At 37.5% G+C, this 24065-nt stretch overlaps 3 protein-coding genes across 3 annotated transcripts; all 3 read left to right on the top strand.

Moving 5' to 3' along the window:
* The first annotated feature begins 2214 nt into the window (after positions 1 to 2214).
* LOC103110431 (olfactory receptor 5AN1-like) lies at positions 2215 to 3153 on the top strand. The gene has a single exon (XM_007519600.2). It carries the CDS (start codon positions 2215 to 2217, stop codon positions 3151 to 3153), a length of 939 nt encoding a protein of 312 aa, XP_007519662.2.
* Positions 3154 to 13313: 10160 nt separating this feature from the next.
* Positions 13314 to 14258, top strand: LOC103110430 (olfactory receptor 5AN6-like). Its single transcript, XM_007519599.2, has one exon. It carries the CDS (start codon positions 13314 to 13316, stop codon positions 14256 to 14258), a length of 945 nt encoding a protein of 314 aa, XP_007519661.2.
* Positions 14259 to 22784: 8526 nt separating this feature from the next.
* Positions 22785 to 23729, top strand: LOC103110319 (olfactory receptor 5AN6-like). Its single transcript, XM_007519493.2, has one exon. It carries the CDS (start codon positions 22785 to 22787, stop codon positions 23727 to 23729), a length of 945 nt encoding a protein of 314 aa, XP_007519555.2.
* The last annotated feature ends 336 nt before the right edge of the window (positions 23730 to 24065 follow it).

Below are 24065 nucleotides of genomic sequence, written 5' to 3'. Positions count from 1 at the left end.
AGGTAATGCAAATACATTTTATTGTTGTTTTTTGTTGCTGCTGCTGCTGCTGCTACCACTACTGCTGTTAAGGTACTGGTGCCTCTTGACTTAGTGTTTGCATAGAAAAATACCACCAACTTTGATATATTAATTTTGTAGTGTGACACCTTACTATATCACCTGATAATTTCCAGTAGCTTCCTGCTGGATTCTTTAGTTTTTCTATGCATAATATCATGTAATATGATAATGGTTTGACTTCTCTTCCAATCTATATCCCTTGATTCTTTACTCTCAACTGATTGCTATGGCAAGAACTTCCAATACTATGCTGAATAATAATTGTAATCATGGGCCTCCTTGTCTAGTACCTGAATGAAGTGGGAATGCTTTCAGTTTCTCACTATCAAGCATGATGTTGGCTGTAGGCTTCTGTATATGGACTCTACTAGGTTAAGGAATTTTCTATCTATTCCTTTTTTATTTTTATTTTTTGTAGTGTTGATTTCACTGCTCACATATTTTTTAATTTTATTTTTACTTCTAAGATACAGTTAAAAAGAGAAGACACCCATCACCAGTGTGCCCACAGGTGCAGCAGTCCTCAAACCTGGTCCTCATATGTGCTCTACTGTGTAAGATAGCTCTCTTTTAAAAAATATTTTAATGGTCTTTATTTATTTATTTGATAGAGACTGTCAGAAATCAAGATTGAAGGGGAAATAGAGAGAGAGAGAGAGAGAGAGAGAGAGAGAAAGAAAGAGAGATGCCTACAGCCATGCTTAACCACTCACAAAGCTTTCTCCCTGAAGGTGGAGAGAGGGGGCTTGAACTGAGCCATTGTGCATTATAAAATGTGTGCTCAACCAGGTGCACCACCACCTGGTCCCAATGTGTAAGGTATCTCTATAGTTCTCTATGTTCACCTGAATTCTCTGTCTTCCAAGCAAAATAATCAAATCTTAACTGTTAAGGTTATCTTAACTATTAAGGTTCTCTATTGACTTACTGCTCTCTGGTGAGTTGTTTTTTTTTTTTTAATCTCATTCTACAATTTGTTGAGAATGTGATCTTGAACTATTACCTTCTGTTTTTTCATCTGTAAAATAAGATAGTCAGATAATGTAAAATCTAATGAGACTATTTATAAAGCCAGGTGATGCAAAAGTTTATAACTAAGTAATAAATTAAAAACAATGTTTTTTAAATCAAAGGAATTAACTATGACCAGAACATACTTGTTTCTCAAATTTGTTCATCTCAAGGACCTCCTTCTCAATTAATTTTTGCTATGATAATCTCATTTGACAGAATAATTGGGGCCAGGAGATGGTGCACCTGGTTAAGAACATATACTACAGAATAATTATAAATTTGTATAACCCAAATTTATATCTTGTTTTTCAAAACTGAAATGCAAAAGATAGGATCATCAAAATTTTTTTTTCTGAATAAAATTTACTGCATTTTTCCAATCCCATTGGCCTTTCAGCAAAGTTCAAGTTGTTCTCCATTATCATCATAGGAGTTCATTCATTGGGTCTGGAGTCAGAGATGTAGGTGACTGCTATCAGAAATGCCCCACTGAAAGCACAGGTGATTTGGGTCAATCTATCCATTTTAACCTTTTAATGTTATATTGATTTTTCATTTAGAAAAATCCCCAAATTTCTGTCTTTTCTCTCTTTTGCTCTTTCTTATTCCTCTTTGTTTCTTCTGTCTTATTCTACTTCCTCTTCCTCTTAGTCATCCTCCTCTTCCTACTCCTATTTTTTCTTCTTATTCCTCTTCTTGTACCTCATCCTCTTCCTTTTCTTTTCCCCCTTCACTATGTACTCCTCCTCCTCCCTCTCCTTCTACTTAATTTTTTTGATAGAGAATTTGAGAATGAAAGGAAGGAGAGAAAGAGAGAGAGAGAGAGAGAGAGAGAGAGAGAGAGAACATCTGCAGACCTGCTGAGAGAGAGAGAGAGAACACCTACAGACCTCCTTCATGACTTATGAAGGTTCCCCTCCTGCAGGTGGGCACCAGGAACTTAAACTCAGGTCCTTCTGCATGGTCCTTCTACTCTATACCAGGTTTATCACTGCCATGGCTTCTCATTCCCCACTTTCTAAAGTTATTTTAAACTCTGAACAAACTTACAAGTGATACATGTTAGATATTCATAGTATTAATTCTTTTTGAGTCCATGATTACATGCTGTTTTCTGACTCTAGGAGCACTAAGTCAATGATTGGAAGAAGAAATATCACAGATATCACTCATTTCATCCTCTTGGGGTTCTCAGATTTTCCCCGACTCTTGGCACCATTCTTCATCTTGTTCCTATTCATGTATATTGCTACTTTGACTTGGAACTTGGGCCTCATTTTCTTAATACGAATGGATTCCCACCTGCACACACCCATGTACTTCTTCCTCAAAAATCTATCATTCCTAGATATCTGCTATGTGACATCCACAGCTCCCAAGATGCTCTCTACTTTCTTCCAAGAGGAGAAAACTATCACCTTTGTGGGTTGTGTTGTTCAGTACTTCATCTTTGCAACCCTGGGACTGAGTGAGTCTTGTCTTATAACTGCCATGGCTTATGATCGATATGCTGCCATTTGCAATCCACTGCTCTACTCTTCCATCATGTCTCCCACCCTCTGTATCAGGTTGGTTGTAATGTCCTATGTGGCTGGACTCACGGGTGCTATCCCCCAACTGTATGCCATACTTCAGCTCCATTTCTGTGGGCCTAATATCATCAACCACTTCTTCTGTGACATGCCCCAACTCCTAGTTCTGTCCTGCAATGCCATTTTCTTTATAAGGCCCATGATGGCTGTATTAACAACTGTCTATGGGATATCAAATGCTGTAATTATCATGATATCCTATGGCTTTATTGTCAATTCCATCATGAAGATCACTTCAGCTCAAGGAAGGTCCAAAGTGTTCAACACCTGTGCATCTCACCTGACAACTGTTAGCCTCTTCTATAGCTCCACTGGCTTTGTCTACTTGAGTTCCAGCATTGGAAGTTCCTCAGCCTTTGACAGATTTGCATCTGTTTTCTACACTGTGGTTATACCCATGTTGAATCCTCTAATTTACAGTCTAAGGAACAAGGAAATAAAAGATGCCTTGAAGAGGTTGCCCATGAAGAGGGCATATTGCTGAGATTACAGATTCTTAAATTTTCAATAAATTTGTTTTATCAAAATCCTTGAGCACATGGCAATGTTCACATGAGTTGGCTATAACAAAATTCATATGGCTTAGGAAAACTAGACTCTAACACAGATACCATGACAAAATAGGCCAATATCTGAGCCAAAATGGCACACAAACACAGTATCATTTTAAAAATTATCTTTATTTATTTATTGGATAGAGACAGCCATAAATCGAAAGGGAAATGGTGATAGAGAAGGAGAGAGACAGAGAAACATCTGCAACCCTGCTTCATCATTCACAAAGCTTTCCCTGCATGTGGGGATAGGGGCTTGAACCTGGGTCCTTGTGCACTGTAACGTGTGTTCAGCCAGGTGTGCCACTGCCTACCCAAATGCAATATCTTTAGTTCATTTTTTTTAAAATTTTCTTTCTTTTTTTCTTTTTCTTTTTTTAAAATATTTATTTTATTTATTTATTCCCTTTTGTTTCCCTTGTTGTTTTATGGTTGTAGTTATTATTGTTGTTGTCATTGTTGGATAGGACAGAGAGAAATGGACAGAGGAGGGGAAGACAGAGAGGAGGAGAGAAAGACAGACACCTGCAGACCTGCTTCACCACCTGTGAAGCAACTCCCCTGCAGGTGGGGAGCCGGGGTTCGAACTGGGATCCTTATGCTGGTCCTTGTGCTTTGCGGCACCTGCGCTTAACCCACTGTGCTACAACCCAACTCCCAGTTCATTTTTTAAAATATACATTACAAATAGACTTATTTATTTAGCACTCATAAGTTTTTGTGAAATATGAAGGTTTTCTTTCTCTTCTTATACTGAGCCCTGTTAAATTTTAAATCTATGACCCTAAAATAGATATATTGAACTGATGGATAAGGAGGTAGGAACATTATTTTTCAGTTATTTCTGATGCAACACAATCCAAATATGATGGTAACTAATACTTTATATTTATTTCTTCTTCTTCTTATTTATTTAAGAAAGGAGACATTCACAAAACCATAGGATAAGAGGGGTACAGCTCCACACAATTCCCACAACCCGATCTCCATATCCCATCCCCTCCCCGGATAGCTTTTCCATTCTCTATCTCTCTGGGAGTATGGATCCAGGGTCATTGCGGGTTGTAGAAGGTGGGAGGTCTGGCTTCTGTAATTGCTTCCCTGCTGAACATGGGCGTTGACTGGTTGATCCATACTCCCAGTCTGCCTCTCTCTTCCCCTAGTAGGGTGGGCCTCTGGGAAGCAGGACGCATTGATGCTCCAGGATGCATTGATGGGGTCGTCAGTCCAGGGAAGTCTAGCTGGCATCATGCTGGCATCCAGAACCTGGTGATTGAAAAGAGAATACTTTATATTTCTAACCAAAACAGGAATGAAGTGTTAAAGAGTATAAGTCCTGGGACATAAGAACTCATATATATCTGCATCCTAGGAAGACCAGTCTCAGATTACTTGTGTTTGTCTAAGACTTCCTTAAGTGCTAATCATATAATAAGTTTCTGGAGAATATAAATCTTTATCAGCTTTGGTAAGAAAAGAGGAGACATAATAAAGAGGCATTGTAAGTAGTCTCTTCAGTGTCATTATTTTTAATTTGGAAAATTAATTCTTCAATCTTGCTTCCAATACTGATAGCTGATGAGAGATAATATTCCTTTGAACAAATGCCATGAATTACTGTGTAAGGCCAACTGAAACCCACTGCAAATATCCTGGCTTTGCTGAGCTTCCCTCTACACCCCCCACCCTGAGGTGCTTATAATTCACCCTTAGAGAAAAAAGCCCACCTATGTGTTGTGAGTTCATGACCAGACCTTATATGGTAGCTTTCCAGTTGTGATCAAATACTTGACAGGTCAAGATTTAACTCTATATTGTGTATGGATTGATGATTACCTCAACCTTTTTTTTAAATAAACCTTGAGTATATCTACTTGCTTGTATCCCCCAATAAATTAGTCATCTCTCTGAAGCTTCTCCCAGAGGAAGAAGTCATATGATTGATTCCTCTCCACATACTTTCCCTCATCACCAGGGTCCCCCAAGACCCCCCAGGGGTTGCTCCAGTTTCTGCCATCACTGGTCAGGGAGATGGAAGGCCCAGGACAACCCACACAGAATTATGCCAAAGCTTTCTTGTTTGCAAAACAAGAATGTCATGTCTATCTTATGAGATTGTATAGGATGATCAAGTAAGTAGATATTCTTCTATAACTCAGATATTTGACACACTACAAATATCATGTATGTATCATGTACAATACTTGTGCGTAACTTCAAACATGTGCATGATATAATACTCTCCTAGGAAAGAGAGAAGTTAAGATAGTGTGACTTCCACTATGAGGCCACCCCATCACCTAGGGCGCTAGTCAGGGAGTCCTGGGATTCCCACACAGACATGATGGGCCTAGACCTATAATAGAGAGAGTCCTCTTGCCACTGTCACTGGTCATTTCTGTCAGGAACAACAAAATGGACTCCTTTGTGGGCCCTTACAGGACCCCATAGGACCTTTCTCTCAATGTGGATCAACAATGGTAGGGATGTTCCATTCTCTGAAGGGAGGTTGGACAACATACTCTACCTATTACTCAAGGAAGATGGGTCCTGAAATTAGTGAATCCTGGAATGTTCCTAGCCATGACCACAGAATGCGAGCTCAGACTTACAGGAATACAGAGCTTACATAGGCTCCTGTGCTGAATATGGGCCCCAGAACAAATCAGTGGGGTTTACAGTTAATAGTATTTAGATACTTTTCCTATATTTGGGAGCTACTCTTTTCCCTGATCCAGCTTTCTAGTCCCTTTTCCATCTCGGACACCATCTCCCCAGACAATAACTTGGGTCCACCTGCATATCAGATGTCAGGTGCAGGCAAAAGTTAGTAAAGTCATGGTTACCTTAGGATATACCTAAAATAGACCTACTAGCTTTTTTTTTAAAATGGAGACCCAAAATCTTCATCTGCAATATTCTTGCCTTTAGGTTCATGATTAGTCAACAATTTGTTCTACATTATATCTTAACTCTTTTTCAGCCACCAGGTTCCAGATGATACCTTGATGCCAACTGGACTTTCCTGGGCAGACAACCCTACCAATGTGTCTTGGAACCTCACCTCCCTAGAGCCTTGCCCCACTATGGAAAGAGAGAGACAGGCTGGAAGTATGGATCAACCTGTCAATGTCCATGTTCAGTGGGGAAGCAATTACAGAAGCCAGACCTCCCACTTTCTGTACCTCATAATAATCCTGGGCCCATACATCCAAATATTCTTCCCTTTTTCCTCCTTTCTCTGCAGATCCTGATGGATCTGGAGTTCATAGCGCTCTTATCTTTTTCTTCCTATCACTTCTCCCCCACTGGAACAGAGTGTGATTTCTTGATTTAATCTCATACATTGTTGCTTACTAGCAAGGTAGCTTTAGGTAAGTCCCTGATCCTTTCTATGTCTCAATCTATGAAATGAACATGATAACAATATCTGTGACCCATATTATTGAGGCATTAAATTAATGAGCAGGGATACAAAATTGTGTATTCTGTGAGTTCAGAATAGTGTATGAAGATTATGCTATGATATGATAATTCTAATTGGATCATGAGGGACCCATGAAAGTATTGAGAAGTGGGACTAGCTGAGAAATTTCCCTGTAGCTTCATCATTCAACACTCCTGAGAATAATCAATGGAAAATACTGACTTCTCTCAATTGTTACTTTGCCCACTTCAATGGACCCTAAAGAAACATTTTTTTTTAAATCGCTCATTGGAATTACCTCTCCTGAAAGGACTCTGTGTTTTCCAGAGGACCAAAGGCAAGACTGCTGCTCAGGACTAAGGAAAAGGTCACTATGTGGGCAGCATCTCAGACATAGAATATCTGGGTAAGTGATCTTGGTAGGGACATTCTAGAATCTCTTATTTTCAGTGATTCTGATTCACCATTATGAGTTGTGTCATCCTATGTGGCAATTTTCCTTCTTCCTTTTATTGCCCCAATCGCCTAACAATATGTCCCTTTGGATATTTTTTTCTTTTCCCTACCATCATTCTCTAGCTCTTTACCCTTCTCACATATTTACTATTTCCCTTAATTTTTTAATATCATCTCCATTTGTTCCCTTATACAAGATTGCTTATATCTTAGTGTAAACTATAATGTTTCCACTAAAATTAAAATATGGCTGAAATGTTTACATCAGCTCATTTTTTGGGGTGAAGATGAAGATTATTAATTCTCTGAAGCCCTGGCATTTGAGGTCATTGCTTCTAGATTCATATTACCAACCCCCCTTTTACTTATATTAACCCAGCTTTGAAAGATGTGCTTACAAAACTGCCTTTAAATGCTAACAAGAATAGTTATACTAAAATAAACTCAGCATTATAACAACTATTGGTCAAGAGTCTGCTAGGTAGAAAGCACTGGTTATTGCATACTTTAGTCAAGATCTTCTCACTTTGAAAAGATCTCACTTTAGTCAAGATCTCACTTTTCAAACTTTGAAGTTGTATATTATCACAAGTTTTTACAGATGAAGATGAAGCTTTTGGAGTATTGATAATGGCTTTCTATGGTCATTTACATAGACCCTGGAAATTGATAACCATTATAATTCATGTATGGGGGTAGCTCATCTGTAAGTGATATTTGGATCTTTCTGTTTTGGTCTTTGAATTATTTCTTAAATAAGAAAAATCAACATATAAGATAATATTTTATTGCAGACCTATCTATTTATATTTTTTTTTCAGAAAAAAAAAGAACATGATACTCCACTGAGTCAATTTGAAGGCAGATAGCTGGACAAGGTGATATCTGAAAAGCTTCTCTTAGTGCCAGGGCTGTGATATTGCTTTCCTGAGAAAACTGAGCATTGTTCCACTTGTTTAGAAGAGTTTAACTCTTAGTCTCTGGTGGAGGTTGTTTGGCCCTATAGGAGACTCATGCCCTCTCCTCCAGTGTGTGGATGACTGGTGGTGAGCAGAGAACTTAACAAGAGTGACTGTGGCTCCATTTTAGAATGAGTTAGGGCACCTTGATGATTCTATTGGAATTTACTGTTTCAAAAATGGCCTTTATACAATGGGGGAAACTGAGTTACTTGCTTAAATCACATATTGTAAACTTTATACTTTTCTTGTAAGAATTACACATGATATACAGGATAGCATAGATGTACATTGTAAAGTCATAGGAATAATGCTTGAGTAATCACAGCTGAAACTGGGAAAGATACTCTCATTATCATCGTCTAAGAATCCTCAGTAGTTTTGTGGATCACAAAAGCATCTGTCCCCACCAATGTAATTATTTCATTGACTTGCCTTATCATTTTATTTTTTTAGATTCTATTATCTATTATTTATTTATTAATTTATTGGATAGTGATAGAAACTGAAATGGAAGGAGGAGAAAGGGAAGGAGAAAGAGAGACACCTGCAAACCTGCTTTACCACTTGTGAAGCTTTCTCCCTGCAGGTGGGGATCAGGGGCCTTGAACCATGATTCTTGAACACTATAACATGTGTACTCAACTGAGTATGCCACCACCCAGCCCCTTTGCCTTATCATTTTCCTACATAACTACCTTGACTTATTTATACTTCCACTTCTAGGTTCCCAGGCCCAGTAGTCTAACTATGTATGATAAACCACCATGGAGTTGTTGACTTAATGTATTTATGATGGTATCCTGGGGATATTTATCCTTGTGTGATGCCATCTTAGACTTACCTTTAATTATCCCTTCAACACTTCATCTCGTCACTCTAAAATCCAAGCTCTAAAGTCTAGAGAATGTGGTCCATTAAAGCATCAGTGGATTCCATGATTATGTGCCTGCTGCTTATTAGGTGGGTTCCTTGGGCAAGAGTGCTGTAATTTAGTTGCCTTTGTGGTGAGAAGTGGAAAGGTATGAGATGTAAGAATTTCAAAGATGGAATCATAGTATATTTTAAAGGGATGTTTGATATATGACTCCTGTATTGTCTAGCTTCATCAAGGATGATCATATATGATTGCCCTATGAAATTGCCTCAAGATAATAATTTTAAGACTATTATTATGTTAGCCTGAACAGACTATATAGAAATTAATATCTTAAAATGAGAAGATGCCATTTTTAAGCATTTCAAATGAATGATGTTGACTATTCATTATGCAACGGACAAATCCAAGACCAAAGGCTGTAGAACCTTGCTAGGCTCTGATATACATGATCAAATTAATACATGTGATCACTTGTAAGTCAGATAATGTGGTCACTGAACCCATGTAGCTAAGTGAATGTTAAACATTCATGTGGTGCTGGAGCTTGAGCCTAGACCTTGAATATAGCAAAGAATATATACCCTTCTGGTTAGCTATCCCCTGACCTCCACAGACACTGTTTTTTATTAGTGATTGTGCACTTTAAAAAATTTTTATTTATAAAATGGAAATATTGACAAGACCATAGGATAAAAGGGGTACATTTCCACTTAATGCCCACCCCCAGAGCTACATATCCAATCCCCTCCCGTGATAACTTCCCTATTCTTTATCCCTCTGGGAGTATGGACCCAGGATCATTGTGGAGTGCAGAAAGTGGGAGGTCTGGCTTCTGTAAATGCTTCCCCACTGAACATGGGCATTGAAAGGTTCATTCATATTTCCAGCCTGTCTTTCTCTTTCCCTAGTTGGGCAGTGATCTGGGGAGGAGGGGCTCCAGGACGCATTGTTGGGATCATCTACCCAGGGTCGTCAGATTGGCATCATGGTATCATCTGGAACCTGGTGGCTGAAAAAGAGTTAAGATATAAAGAAGATCAAATTGTTGACTAATCATGAACCTAAAGGCAAGAATATTGCAGATGAAGGTTTGGGGTCTCCATTTTGGAAAAAGCTAGTAGATCTATTTTAGGCATATTCAAAACTGTATTTTTTTTTTTTACAGAATCTTCAGAATTCAGGAGAATTTTCATACCCACACATAAAATATGGAAGCTACCATATCCCCCACCAAATTTCTGTGCCCTCCCCACAACGAGCCTCCTCTCCTCATAATCATCTTATCTTTTATATTGTATGAGAAATAGTTTGGCTGCCCCTTTGTTCAGATTTGTTTGCTTTCATCATCTATATTCTACACATGAGCAAAAACATCCAGTAGTTGTGTTTTACCTCTTTACTTATTTTACTCAGCATAATCACCTTTAATTACATCTATTTTATTCCAAATGATAAAAAATACTTTTTGAGTGTGTACATACACACACACACACACATATATATATATTCCAAACTATTTTCCATAAGGACTGATACATTTTGCCACCCCATCAACCATGTAGCAATGTTCCTTTCTCTAAGACAAATATCAGATGATTTCACTTACTTGAGGGATTTAAGAAACAAGGAAAGAAAGGAAAAACCCAAGGTGAAGCTCGGACTAGGTGTGTTGTATTGCACCAAAGCAAAGATCTCAGAGCAGGGTGAGATCTGAAGGAAGAAATGGAAAGGAATAAAGAATTGGGGACAGGGGAGACAGTATAGTGGTTATGCAAAAAACTCTCATGCCTGAGGCTCCAAGGTCCTAAATTCAATCCCATGCACCACCATATGCCAGAGCTGAGCACTGCTCTGGTCTTTCCCTTTGTATCTCTTTCCCCATTAAAAAATAAATAAGTAAATAAGTGGCCCAGGAAGTGGTGCAATGGATAAAGCGTTGGACTTTTAAGCAGGAGGCCCCAAGTTTGATCCCTGGCAGCATATGTACTAGAATGATATCTGGTTCTTTCTCTCTCTCCTCCTATCTTTCTCATTAATAAATAAAGTTTTAAAAGATAAATAAACAAACAAATAGAGGGCATTGGGATCTTAGTACATAATGAAAAGAAAGAACCTAAGTTGAAGGTGAGACTATTTGAAGGCACCTTTCATGGGAGATGAGAAATTGTACCTTTGTGTAAACAACTGTTTTGTAAACTATCACACACACATCCCATAATAAAATAAAACAAACAAACAAAACTAGTATAGTTATGGGCCTTGCTTCCCCAGAGCCCCGCCCATCTAGGGAAAGAGAAAGCCAGGCTGGGAGTATGGACAGACCTGCCAATGTCCATGTTCAATGGGGAAGCAATTACAGAAACCAGAACTTTCACCTTTTGCACCCCATAATGACCCTGGGTCCATACTCACGGAGGGTTAAAGAATAGGAAAGCTATCAAGGGAGGGGATGGGAGACAGAGTTCTGGTGGTGGGAATTGTGTGGAGTTGTAGCCCACTTATCCTATGGTTTTTGTCAGTGTTTCCTTTTTATCAAAATAAATAAATAAATAAATAAATACAAAAAATAAAAGGAATTTTATGAAGCAGTTATACTAGAATGTTATAAAAACATTAAAGTTACTTTCTCCCTGTATCCTCACCAACAATTGCCATTTCTTGTTTTGCTGCTGTGGGCCTCACAGGTTTGAGGTGGTATCTCATCTTGATTTTGATTTGCACTTCTCTAGTGATATGTGACATGGAACAATTTTTTGTATGTCTGTGGGCCACCTCAATGTCTTCTTTAAAGAATTGTCTGTTCATATTTTTTTCTAATCATTTTATTTATTCATTCATGAGAAAGATAATAGGAGAGAGAGAAAGAACCTGATATCACTCTGATGCATGTGCTGCGGGGGGATCAGACATAGAGCCTCAAGCTGGAAAGTCTAAATGTTTTATCCACTGCACCACCTCCCAGACCTCTCTGTTCAGATTTTTCTGCCCATTATTTTCATTCAGTTGTGTGTTGTTGTGTTAGTGAGCTGTTTGATTTCTTTGTAAATTTTCTATATCAGCTCCTTGTCAGATGTGTAGCATGCAAATCTTTTTCCCAAGTACATGTTTTATTTATTTATTTTATCTTTGAGGCAATTTGTTTCTGTATGTAAGAATTTTCTTTTTTTTAATTTATTTATTGGGGGATTAATGTTTTACATTCGACAGTAAATACAATAGTTTGTACATGCATAACGTTTCTCAGTTTTCCATATAACAATACAACCCCCACTAGGCCCTCTGTCATCCTTCTTGGACCTGTATTCTCCCTACCCGCCCAACCAAGAGTCTTTTACTTTGGTGCAATACGCCAACTCCAGTTCAGGTTCTACTTGTGTTTTCTCTTCTAATCTTGTTTTTCAATTTCTGCCTGAGAGTGAGATCATCCCATATTCATCCTTCTGTTTCTGACTTATTTCACTTAACATGAATTTTTCAAGGTCCATCCAGGATTGGCTAAAAACGGTTAAGTCACCATTTTTTACAGCTGAGTAGTATTCCATTGTGTATATATACCACAACTTGCTCAGCTACTCATCTGTTGTTGGACACCTGGGTTGATTCCAGGTTTTGGCTATTTAAAATTGTGCTGCTAATAACATCTGTGTAAACAGATCTTTTTTGATGAGTGTGTTGAGTTCCTTAGGATATATCCCCAGGAGAGGAATTGCAGGATCATAGAGTAGGTCCATTTCTAGCCTTCTGAAAGTTCTCCAGACTGTTCTTCATAGAGATTGGACCAACTGACATTCCCACCAGCAGTGCAGGAGGGTTCCTTTGACCCCACAACCTCTCTAGCATTTGCTGTTGGTACCTTTTCTGATGTATGCCATTCTCACAAGAGTGAAGTGATATCTCATTGTTGTCTTGATTTGTATTTTTCTGACAATCAAAATGTATGTAGGAATTTTCAATCTGATTTAGTTCCACTTGATTGTTTTTTCCTTAGTTTCCCAGGGCTATGGGATTGAGTCTCCAAATGCATCTATGATGTTACGGTCCTGAAGTCACCCACCTATACTTGCTTTTATCTAATACTTTCATGTCTAGATGATTTCTTTTTAATTGAGATGAGACTCTCTGGTTATATGGATGTCCTTTTCTCTGTGTAGGTTATACTCTGATTAAGATGATTCTCAAGTAAATAAAGAAATAACAATGTATATGGGAAGTTTCTTTTTTCCTACTTTTGTTGTTTACTGGCAAGTTATTTATATTAGACTACTAAATAGCAGCATAATATATTTTTATTTTTATCTTAATAGCCTCAGAACACTGGAATAATGAAAAATTATTTATTTTCCTTCAGATATTAGAAGCACCATAACAATGAATAAAGGAAGAAACAATACTCAAGTTGCCACTTTTATCCTGTTGGGATTCTCTGACTTTCCAAGGATTATAGTCATCCTATTTTCAATATTTCTAATCATCTATGTCTTCACAGTGTTCTGGAACATGGGCCTCTTCACCCTAATCAAGATGGACTCTTACTTGCATACACCCATGTACTTCTTCATCAATAAACTCGCCTTCTTAGATTTTTGTTATGTTTCCTCCACAGCTCCTAAGATGCTCTCAGATTTCTTCAAGAAACAGAAATCCATCTCCTTTATGGGATGTGCCATGCAATACTTCTTCTTCTCTGGCCTGGCTCTGACTGAATGCTGTCTCCTGGCTGCCATGGCTTATGATCGCTATGCTGCCATTTGCAATCCTCTGCTTTACACAGCCATCATGTCGCCCACTCTCTGTGTGAAGATGACAGTAGGATCATGTATAACTGGATTCTGTGGTGCATTTATTCAACTGTGTGGTTTACTTCAGCTTGATTTCTGTGGACCCAATATCATCAACCATTTCTTCTGTGACTTGCCGCAACTAATAATCTTATCATGTTCAGACTCTTTTTTCTTACAAGTGATAACGTCAGTACTCACAGTGATATTTGGACTCATGTCTGTCCTGGTTATCATGATATCTTATGGCTATATCGTTGGTACTATTCTTAAGATCACTTCTGCAGAAGGCAGGTCCAAAGCCTTTAATACCTGTGCTTCTCACCTGACAGCAGTGATCCTTTTCTTTGGTTCAGGCACTTTTGTCTATTTGTGCCCTAATTCTGATGATTCTCTGAGTCAAAATAAGTTGGCTTCTATTGTATACACTGTGGTGATTCCCATGTTAAATCCACTGATCTATAGCCTAAGGAACAAGGAAATCAAAGATGCTCTAATCAGATGGAAGAGGAGAATATTTTCCTGCAGTGATTGATCATGGTGGTGTCTTTTATAGTTCAGGACATAAAACAAGCAGAATGATATATGAAAAATCGCAATAATAACAACACTAAAGCTTGTGATATATTGTATTTGCTTCCTCTCTTCTTCCTGAAAGAGGTAAAACTCAAGACCTCATACCTGAAAGTCCTACACTCTTACCACTAAAGTACCTCTTTGGCATCAGGAATGTAACTCACTGAGACCTAAACGAACTCTTGAACCATCAATCTTTAATGGTCAGGAAACAGACTGAGACAGCTTATCAAACCATCAAGGAGGAAACATCTTTAAATCATTCTTCAAGAGTGAGAAAGAAAAAGTCAAAGAGAAAATCAGGAATATGGGAAACAGGTTCTCTTTGTGGAATATTCCACACTCCTATTGTGAAGACTCCTTGTATGGTCTGCCTACTAAGGATTTGGGGGATGTAGAAGACTGATGAATGACATATATAAAGAAGTCTACTTTCACTTTCTAAAGAGAAGCATTTGGGGCATTAATCTTCCCATGTTATAGTACTGAGGACTGGCTATGTGGAAAGCTGACAAGTTATCTTTAAGCTCTTACTTTTTTAATGTAAGAGAGCCATACTATGGAATGGGATGCTACTCAGCTATTAAAGACATGAAATGTGCCTTTTCCTGCAGCCTGGATGAAATTTGAAATGATTCTAAAAATTGAAATAAGTCAGGAAGTTGGAAACTATTACTGGATGGTTTCACTCATGAATGGGATACAAATAACCAATGCAAGTAAACTGGCAAAACACAACAAAAAGAACTCAGACTCTGAAAAATACGGTATTTACCACAGAGGCAAGGGGAAGAGGATAAGGAAAAATGGGTAGAGGGATATCATGTTGATAGAGTAATGAAGAAGTGTGAACTTCACATCTAGAAGTGTGAAGCTGTAGTCCCAAAATTTACTGTAGTCTATGCCAACAATAAATAAATAAAAGTTTTTTTAATACAAGATAAAAATCAAACAGATATTTTAATGGACTTCTAGGAATTTCACAAAGGTCCAGTTCCAAATGGAGAATTATGACATAAGTATTACTGAAAATATTGGTATCAAGAACACATAATAGACTTCTGTGAATAAAAAGGGCATCATGAATTTAAAATAAGCTAATAAATAAATGGAAATTTCAGGAGAATGTACAAATGATCATGAATCCTACTGAAGGATTTTAAGCTTCATGAATAATAGAGAAATATAAATTAGCACTCTTAACTTTTAAGTAAAAATTAAGAAATAGAATAAGATTGTCCATTGACTAGAGCATAAAGCCTTTTTACTTCACTGGGAAGAGTGTACATTGTACAACTGCTTCAGAAAGCACTGTGTCAATATCTAACTAAGTGATCTTAAAGAAAAGAAATGAAGGAAAAATCCTACTAGTTTTCAAAGTTCTATGAAGCACATTTGGTTGTCTGTACTGATGGAAAAGCCACCAGATTAATAATACACATGAATTATTTTATTAACTGCAATGTTAGTGGCACATTAAAAGTTACTGATACATAGGTACAATTTCTCATCTCATCATGATAGGTGTCTGCAAAACACTCTCATCCCCAACTTGGGTCCTTTTCCTTGTCTTGTTTCAGAACTTGAAAGCCCTCTCCCATGACTCCTCTCCCTTTCCTCCTTCCCCAGAGACCTTTGTTGTGGTGTAATACATCAAATCAATTCAAATTTTACTTTGTGTTTCCTCTTTCTGTTCTTATTTCTTAAGTTCTGCCCATGAGTGAGATCATCCAATATTCATAATTTACTTTCTGACTTATCTCCCTTAACATAATTTCTTCAAGCTCCATCCAAGATGCAATGAAGAAGGTGAAGTCATCATTTTTATTAGCTGAGTAGTATTCCACAACCTTTTTTATTCACTCATTTGTTATAGGACACCTAAGTTGCTTCCAAAGTTTGGCTATTTCAAATTGTGCTGCTATAATCATAGGTATATGTAAATTTCTTTGGATGGGAGTGTTTGTTTCCTTACGATATACTGGAGAATTACTAGATCATAAGGTAGACCCATTTCTAGCCTTCTGAGAGTTTTCCAGGCTACTCTTCACAGGGCTTAGAGCAAGTTACATTCCCACCAGCAGTGTAAAAGTGTTTCTTTACCACCACAACTGCTACCACATTTGTTATCACTATTTTTTCTGATGTATGACATGCTCACAGGAATAAAGTGGTATCTCTCTGTTGTCTTAATTTGTGTTTTCCTGATAATTTGTGATTTTGAGTACTTTCTCATATGTCTGTTAGCCCATTGGGTCTCTTCTTTGGTGAATAGTCCATGATTTTTATTCTTGGGAAGGTTTTTGATAGCTGTTTCAATTTTGTTAGCTGTGATGGGCCTGTTCATATTATCTAGTTCCTTTTTATTTAATTTTGGAAATTTATATAGGTATCTAGGAAATAGTCCATTTCTTCCAGGTTCTCTAGCTTGGTTGCATATAGTTGACCATAGAAGCCTCGCATGATATGTTGAATTTCTGTGGTGTCTGTTGTGATATTTCCTTTTTCATTTACAATCCGATTTATTTGGGTCTTCTCCCTTTTTTTGTTTTGTAAGTCTGGCTAAACGTTTGCTGATTTTGTTCACTCTTTTGAAGAACCAACATTTACTTTTGTTGATCTTTTGTATTTTTTTATTTTCGGTGTTATTTATTTATGCCCTAACTTTAATTATTTCTGTCCTTCTGGTTGCTTTAGGGTTCCTTTGTTCTTATTCTTCCAGGTCTTTAAGATGTACAATCAGGCTGTTTATTTGTGCTTTTTCTTGTTTCCTAATGTGTGCTTGTATGGCTATGAACTTCCCTCTCAGTACTCCCTTAGCTGTGTCCCAAACATTTTGATAGCTTGTGTCTTCATTTTCATTGAAGTCTTGAAACATTTTGATTTCTTCCTCTATTTCCTTTTTGACCCAGTAGTTGTTAAGTGGTGTACTGTTGAGCTTCCACATTTTGGGACTATTACTAATCTTTAGTTTGTTGTTAAGAGTTAGTTTAATTCCACTGTGGTTTGAGAAGATGCTTGGGATGATTTCAGTGCTCTTGAATTTGCTAATGCTGTTTTTGTGGCCTAACATATGGTCTATCCTTGAGAATGACCCATGTGGACTTGAATAGAATGTGTATTCCAGTTTCTTGGGGTGAATGACTCCAAAAATTTCCAGAAGATTCAAGGTCAGAAGACTGAAATCAAGATCATACAGAAAAAAATGTACATGGATGGACTACAGAAGTGGACAAAGGCACACATTCTGTTTCATTAAATTTTAATGCCTCCCAAAATGTAGCCATCCAATTAAAATTTTTCAGTGCTTAGAAAGAAGACAAATACTGTGACAACCACCCAGTCTCTCTCTTTGCATATCTCCATGAACAGAGAGAAACCATGGTAGAAGAACTGAGGAAAATCCTTGAGTTCCTTTTCCTCCAGGTCAAACTACTAAGTTTAGTGAACATCTAATATGCCCACAGAGAAAGCAAACCAGAGCACTCAATAGAGTACAGTGATGGAAGTAAGTAAGAATTCATTCTATTGTCACCTCTGTTTCCCTGTTTCTATAACTCAGGCAAAGTAAGAGTAAGTAAAACTTCACAGAGCTCATAAGTAAGTATGTCAGAAGTCATCCCAAACAGATCTATCCAGATCCTAAATATGTAGTTGCCAAAATCACAATGAGGGACAGTTAAAGTTTGCCAGTGGTGGCTAACCATGCAACCTGGTTTGCCTGAGACAATCCTGGTTCATTCTTGGACCCTGATAAAACTATTAACAACTCTCCTTTTCAAAGCCCAATGTTATCCAGTTTAGATCATATGTGATATGACCACCCTCCCAAGTTCCACGCTGAGAAAACTGAAACTTCACTCCATTAGGTTATCAGGGCTACATAATAGTGGTGAGAGAAATAGAATCAGCTGGGAGGTTTCTCCATTTGTTTTCACCCTCCATCTCTCCAGGGAATAATTAATCTGGAACAGTTTTCCTTTCTATTAATTGTTCCTTCTCTTCCCATGCTGGACCCTAAGGAAACATTTAAGAGAACCTTTAGTTGAGAGTATCTTTCTTGCAACTGTGGCTAATAGTAGCCATGGACAAAGTTCCATAGCCTAAGGGAAGAAGGTATCTCCAGCCTGAAAAGCTCCTATTTCAGCATCCAATTCCTGTAAACTATATGTACATTTGGGCATGTAAAGTGTGATTGAGATTCAGATTCTAAAGAAGGCTACTTCTAAAGAAGCAGCAGTACTTCCAAGATTTCACCAAGACTCACTTGTCATAATAGCTACAAGAGCCTCTTGGTGGGTAATGTCAGAATTATTTGACTTTCTTTTTTAGATTATTTGACTTTCGTTTTTTCTTAAAATTTTGTTCTTTGCATTCAACTCAGCAGCTTCAAGCATCCACGTGTAATGACTTTCTACTCCTTTTTCTTCTTTCAATAACCATCTTTACTCTTTCTCATCTCAGTGATACTATTTTAGTTTTAATATAAACCAAAGTATTTGAATTGAAAGGAAAATGTCTGAATGGAATGTCTAACATTAATAAAGATATTTAAAAAATGACTAATAAGGGGCAGGGAAGATTTCTGATAACCTGTCATCTAGGTGAAGGAGTTAGATGCTCCCCACTGTTGGTTTCTGTGTACTACTTTTGTTCTTCAGTCACTTGGATCTTTGAAAGTTTTTAATATAAACTTTTCCTTCTTCTTCCTTCATTCCTCCCTTCTTTGCCTCATTTCTTCCCTCCTTAATTACAAAGAATAACAAGAGGAAATGATTATAAATTATTATAAAATATGGCAAGAAGGGGCCAGGTAGTGGTAGACCCAGTTGAGCGCACACATTACAGTGTAGATGGACCCATGTTCAAGCCCCCAGATCTCACCTGCAGCGAGTGGGAAGCTTCACAAGTGGCAAAGCAGTGCTGCATGTTTCTCTCTCTTTTGTCCTGTATCTATCTATCTATCTATCTATCTATCTATCTATCTATCTATCTATCTATCATCTATCATCTATCTATCGCCTTCCTCTTTCCTCTCAGTTTCTCTCTGCCAAAATTAAAATTAAATTAAAATTAAAAAATTAAATTTTAAATTAAAAAAAAACCTTTAAAAAAAAGATAGTTAAGGGCAGGGGTAGATATCATAGTGGTTATGCCAAGAGACTCTCATGCTTGAGGCTCCATGCATCACCATTAGCCAGAAATGAGCTCTGTGTTTTTTGTTTTGTTTTATTTTTTTAAAAAAGACAGTTAGAAAAAGAGAAAATGGCAGGAGCTGAGCAGTGGTTCACTTGCTAGCAAAAACAGGTTCCAGTGTGCAAGGACCTGGGTTCAAACCTCTGATCCCCTCCTGCAGGGGAGAAGCTTCAGAAGCAGTGAAGTAATGTTTCAGGTGTTTCTCTTTCTCTCTCCTTCTCAGTCTTCCTCTCCCTTCTCAATTTCTCTGTCTCTATCCAATAAATAAATAAATAAATATTTTTAAAGAATATGGCATAGGGCTGGGGAGACACCATAATGGTCATGCAAAATGACCTTAGTGTCTGGGGCTCTGATACCACAGTTTCAATCCTCAAAACCACCATAAACCAGAGCTGATGGTGCTCTGGTTAAAAAAAAATTGGTGCATTGCATCATAGTAAAAGGCACTAGATTGGGGGTGGGGGAGAGAAGGGTTGAGATTCTGGAACATGATGGCAGAGGAGGACCTAGTGGGAGTTGAATTGTTATGTGGAAAACTGAGAAATGTTATGCACGTAAAAACTACTGTGTTTTGCTATCAACTGTAAACCATTAATCCCTGTATAAAAATTAAATGCATATACATATATATACATATATGTGGCATAGTTTTCATTTTCATTTTGCTGATAATAAGTGATGGGGAGCTTTTCTTTTTATTTTTTTTTAATTATCTTTATTTATTTACGGGATACAAACAGCCAGAGCCTAGAGGAAAGGGAGGTAGAGATGGAGAGAGACAGAGAGACACCTGCAGCACTGATTCACCACTCACAAAGCTTTCTCCTCTGTAGGTGGGGATGGGAGCTCAAACCCAGGTCCTTGCACATTGTGATATGTGCACTCAACCAGGTGTACCACTACCCAGGCCCCTTCCTTTTTTTTTTTTTCTCAAACACTAAATATCTCTGGTTTTTGATGGTGTGGGAGGTTGAACCTGGGACCATGGAACCTCAAGCAAGCATATCTTTTTGCATCACCATTATACTAGCTCCCTTCCTGAGAAGGTGAGCACTTTTCCATGTGCCTATTGTCCATCTGTCTTCTTTTGACAAATATCTATTTATACCCTTTGCTTATAAAAATATGGCTTGTTTGATTTGTTGAATTGTGTTAATGATTTCTGTGTTTCAGATAATAGCTTCTTTCTGAATGTATGATTTACAGATATCTTCTCCCACTTAGTAGATTGCCTTTTCAGTTTAATAATGATTTCTCTTATTGTACAGAAACATTTCAGCTAGACATAATCCCATTTGTAATATTTGTTGCTGCCTTTATACCCTTTGGTCACTGAGTCTAAACCACAAAGACACTAACTAGCTAGTAAGGCTGACATTAGTATTTTTTTTGTCCCTGGATGCTAACTTTTAATCCATTTTGACTTTTTTATGTCCAGCTTCATTCTTTTTGCTGTAGATTTCCTCTTTTTTCCAACATCAGTTATTTATTTATTTTCATTTGTAATTTTTTTCTTTATTGGAGGATTAATGGCTTATAGTCGACAGTAAAATACAAAAGTTTGTACACATGTAACATTTCTCAGTTTTCCACGTAACAATTTAACCCCCACCTAGGTTCTCCTCTGTCGTGATGTCCCAGGACCTGAAAATGCCCCACTCCCAACCTAGAGTCTTTATTTTGTTGTAATACACTAACTCTAGTCCCAGTTCTGCTTTGCCAACATCATTTATTGACAAGACTTTCCTTTTTTCATTGTATGGTCTTCGCTATTTTGTTATAAAGGGTGTGTGTGTGTGTGTGTGTGTGTGTGTGTGTGGTTTAATTTATTTCTGGAGTTACAGTTCTATTTCACTGTGTGCTTCTTGCATTTCAATACCATTGCTGTTTTGATTACCACCAGTTTGTTGTTTTAAAATTTTTTAATATTATATTTTATTATCTTTATTTATTGGGTAGAGACAGACAGAAATTGAGAGGGAAGGGGGAACAGATAGGGAGAGAGATGGAGAGACACCTGCAGCCCTGCTTCACCACTCGTGAAGTTTTTCTCCTACAGGTGGGGACCGGGGCCCTGAACCCAGGTCCTTGCACACTGTAACATGTGCACTTAACCAAGTATGTCACCACCTGGGCCCATTACCACCAATTTGTAGTATAATTTGCAGTCAAGGATCTTAATATCCTATTTTTTTCTCCAGGGTTATTTTGACTTTTTAGGGTCTTGGGATTCCTTAAAAAAAAAAAAAGCATTAGGATTTTTTTACTCTATTTCTATAAAAATTTTCATTAATTTTTTTACCTGGGATATAGTATTATATATTGTCTTCCTTTGTTGATTTTTAAAAACCTGGTGTCAGTAAAAATCCAAAAATAAAAATAGCATTTGCTTTCCCTGTATCATTTTTAATTTCTTATGCTTAATTTCAGAATTTCTATAAAAATTTACAATCAAATCATTTGTTTTCAATCTTCCATTTGATATTAACTTAAGATAACTCTATGTCTCTAAGTACTTAGTTAAATCCACAAGATTTGCTAAATGTTCTCATCAAATATAAATAGTAATTATTAATTATGTGGCATGATGGAGAGATGTTAGCTATGTTTCTAATCATGTTATTATATAAATGCATCAAATCAATACATTCTACACTTCAAAATTACACCATGTAATATGCCAGCTGTATTTCAATTTGAATATCTAAGATTTAAGCCATTAAGTTATAGAGGGACACTACAGCTCCAGAGCCTCACCTAATGCCAGGACACACCCATGTTGTGGTAGAGCTCTAATCTTGGTCACACATATGCAAGGCATGCACTCTACCTGGTTAGCTTTCTTACCCTAAACAGTAAAGTTTTAGAGTTTCCATGAACCAAGGAAGTGTTTTGAAATCTTACTGATTGCATATTCATTTTTAGAGATGTGGGAAAAAGGAGAGAGAGAGAACCAGAGTATCCTTCTAGAGCATGCAATGTCAAGGATTGAACTTGGGATCTCATTTTTGAGAGTTCAACATTTTATCCACTGTGCCATGTCTTGGGTATTAATTAACGTCTTTAATATGACATAATAAATTGACACAACTAACCAATATAACTAGCCACCATAGCTACACCAATGAAGTTTCATTTCTTCTAGAATGTCTTTCTATTCCTCATGAATCTATATTCAACTCGGGTAGAAGGTTGTTTATTTCAACAGAAAGTAGAATAATAGCTGACTTAAGAGATTTATTCATTTATTCTTTTTCTCTCTACAGATCATAGGATACCCAATGCAATGTCTGAGTGGAAAAATCATACAACAATTACAAAGTTCATTCTCTTGGGATTCTCTGAATTTCCAAAGTTCACCATTGTCCTTTTTTCAATATTCCTAGGGATCTACCTTATGACAGTATCCTGGAACGTGGGTCTCATCACCCTCATCAGGATGGATTCCCACCTACACACACCTATGTATTTTTTCCTCTGTAATCTGTCATTTCTAGACATCTGTTATGTTTCCATAATATCTCCCAGGATGCTCTCAGACTTCTTTAAGAACCAAAAATCCATCTCCTTTATGGAATGCACCATGCAATACTTCTTCTTCTCTAGCCTGGGTTTGTCTGAGTGTTGTCTCCTGGCCGCCATGGCTTATGATCGCTATGCCGCCATTTGCAATCCCTTGCTCTACACAGCCATCATGTCCCCCACCCTCTGTGTGCAGATGGTAGCAGGATCTTGTCTAAGTGGTTTCTTTGGCTCATTTATCCAACTATGTGCCTTACTTCAGCTCCATTTCTGTGGACCAAATGTTATCAACCATTTCTTCTGTGATCTTCCCCAACTTCTGATGTTATCCTGTTCTGACACATTTTTATTGAAAGTTATGACTTCTGTGCTTACAGTGATCTTTGGGTTTGCATCTGTCTTGGCTATCATTATATCCTATGGTTATATTGTTTCCACCATTCTGAGTATCACTTCTTCTGAAGGCAGGTCCAAAACTTTCAACACCTGTGCTTCTCACCTGACAGCAGTGACCCTCTTTTTTGGCTCAGGTATCTTTGTTTATATGTATCCTAACTCTGGTGATTCCCTCAGTCAGAACAAACTGGTATCAGTCTTATATACTACTATAATACCCATGCTAAATCCATTGATCTATAGTCTGAGAAACAAGGAAATCAAAGATGCCCTACACAGATGGAAGAAGAGATTCTTTTCCTGCTGTTATTAATTATGGAATTTCTTTCAGCTGTGTATGGGGAGAAAGAATGAAACTTTTGATCCACAACTCTTCAGTTAGTTGAATTACAACTGTTAAACATTTCTAATATAAACTCACAACCTGCACAAGGACAGAAAAACACATTCGAAGTACTGGAAAGACAGCATTTCTAGCCTTCATCGATTCTGACATAATATGTCAATAGGCCATGCAATTTATAAGCATTTGGATAGCTAGTTTCAGGGAGACTGACTTCACCTTCAGTGTTTCATCCTTTCCTATCATTCACTAACTCAAGATGCCGAGATTGATCAAGGCTCCTAGAAGACCAACAGGTCTCCATAA

The sequence above is a fragment of the Erinaceus europaeus genome, chromosome 17 (assembly GCF_950295315.1).
Source record: "Erinaceus europaeus chromosome 17, mEriEur2.1, whole genome shotgun sequence".
NCBI classification, from domain to species: Eukaryota; Metazoa; Chordata; class Mammalia; order Eulipotyphla; family Erinaceidae; genus Erinaceus; species Erinaceus europaeus.
This window is presented reverse-complemented; position numbering and strand designations above follow the sequence as displayed.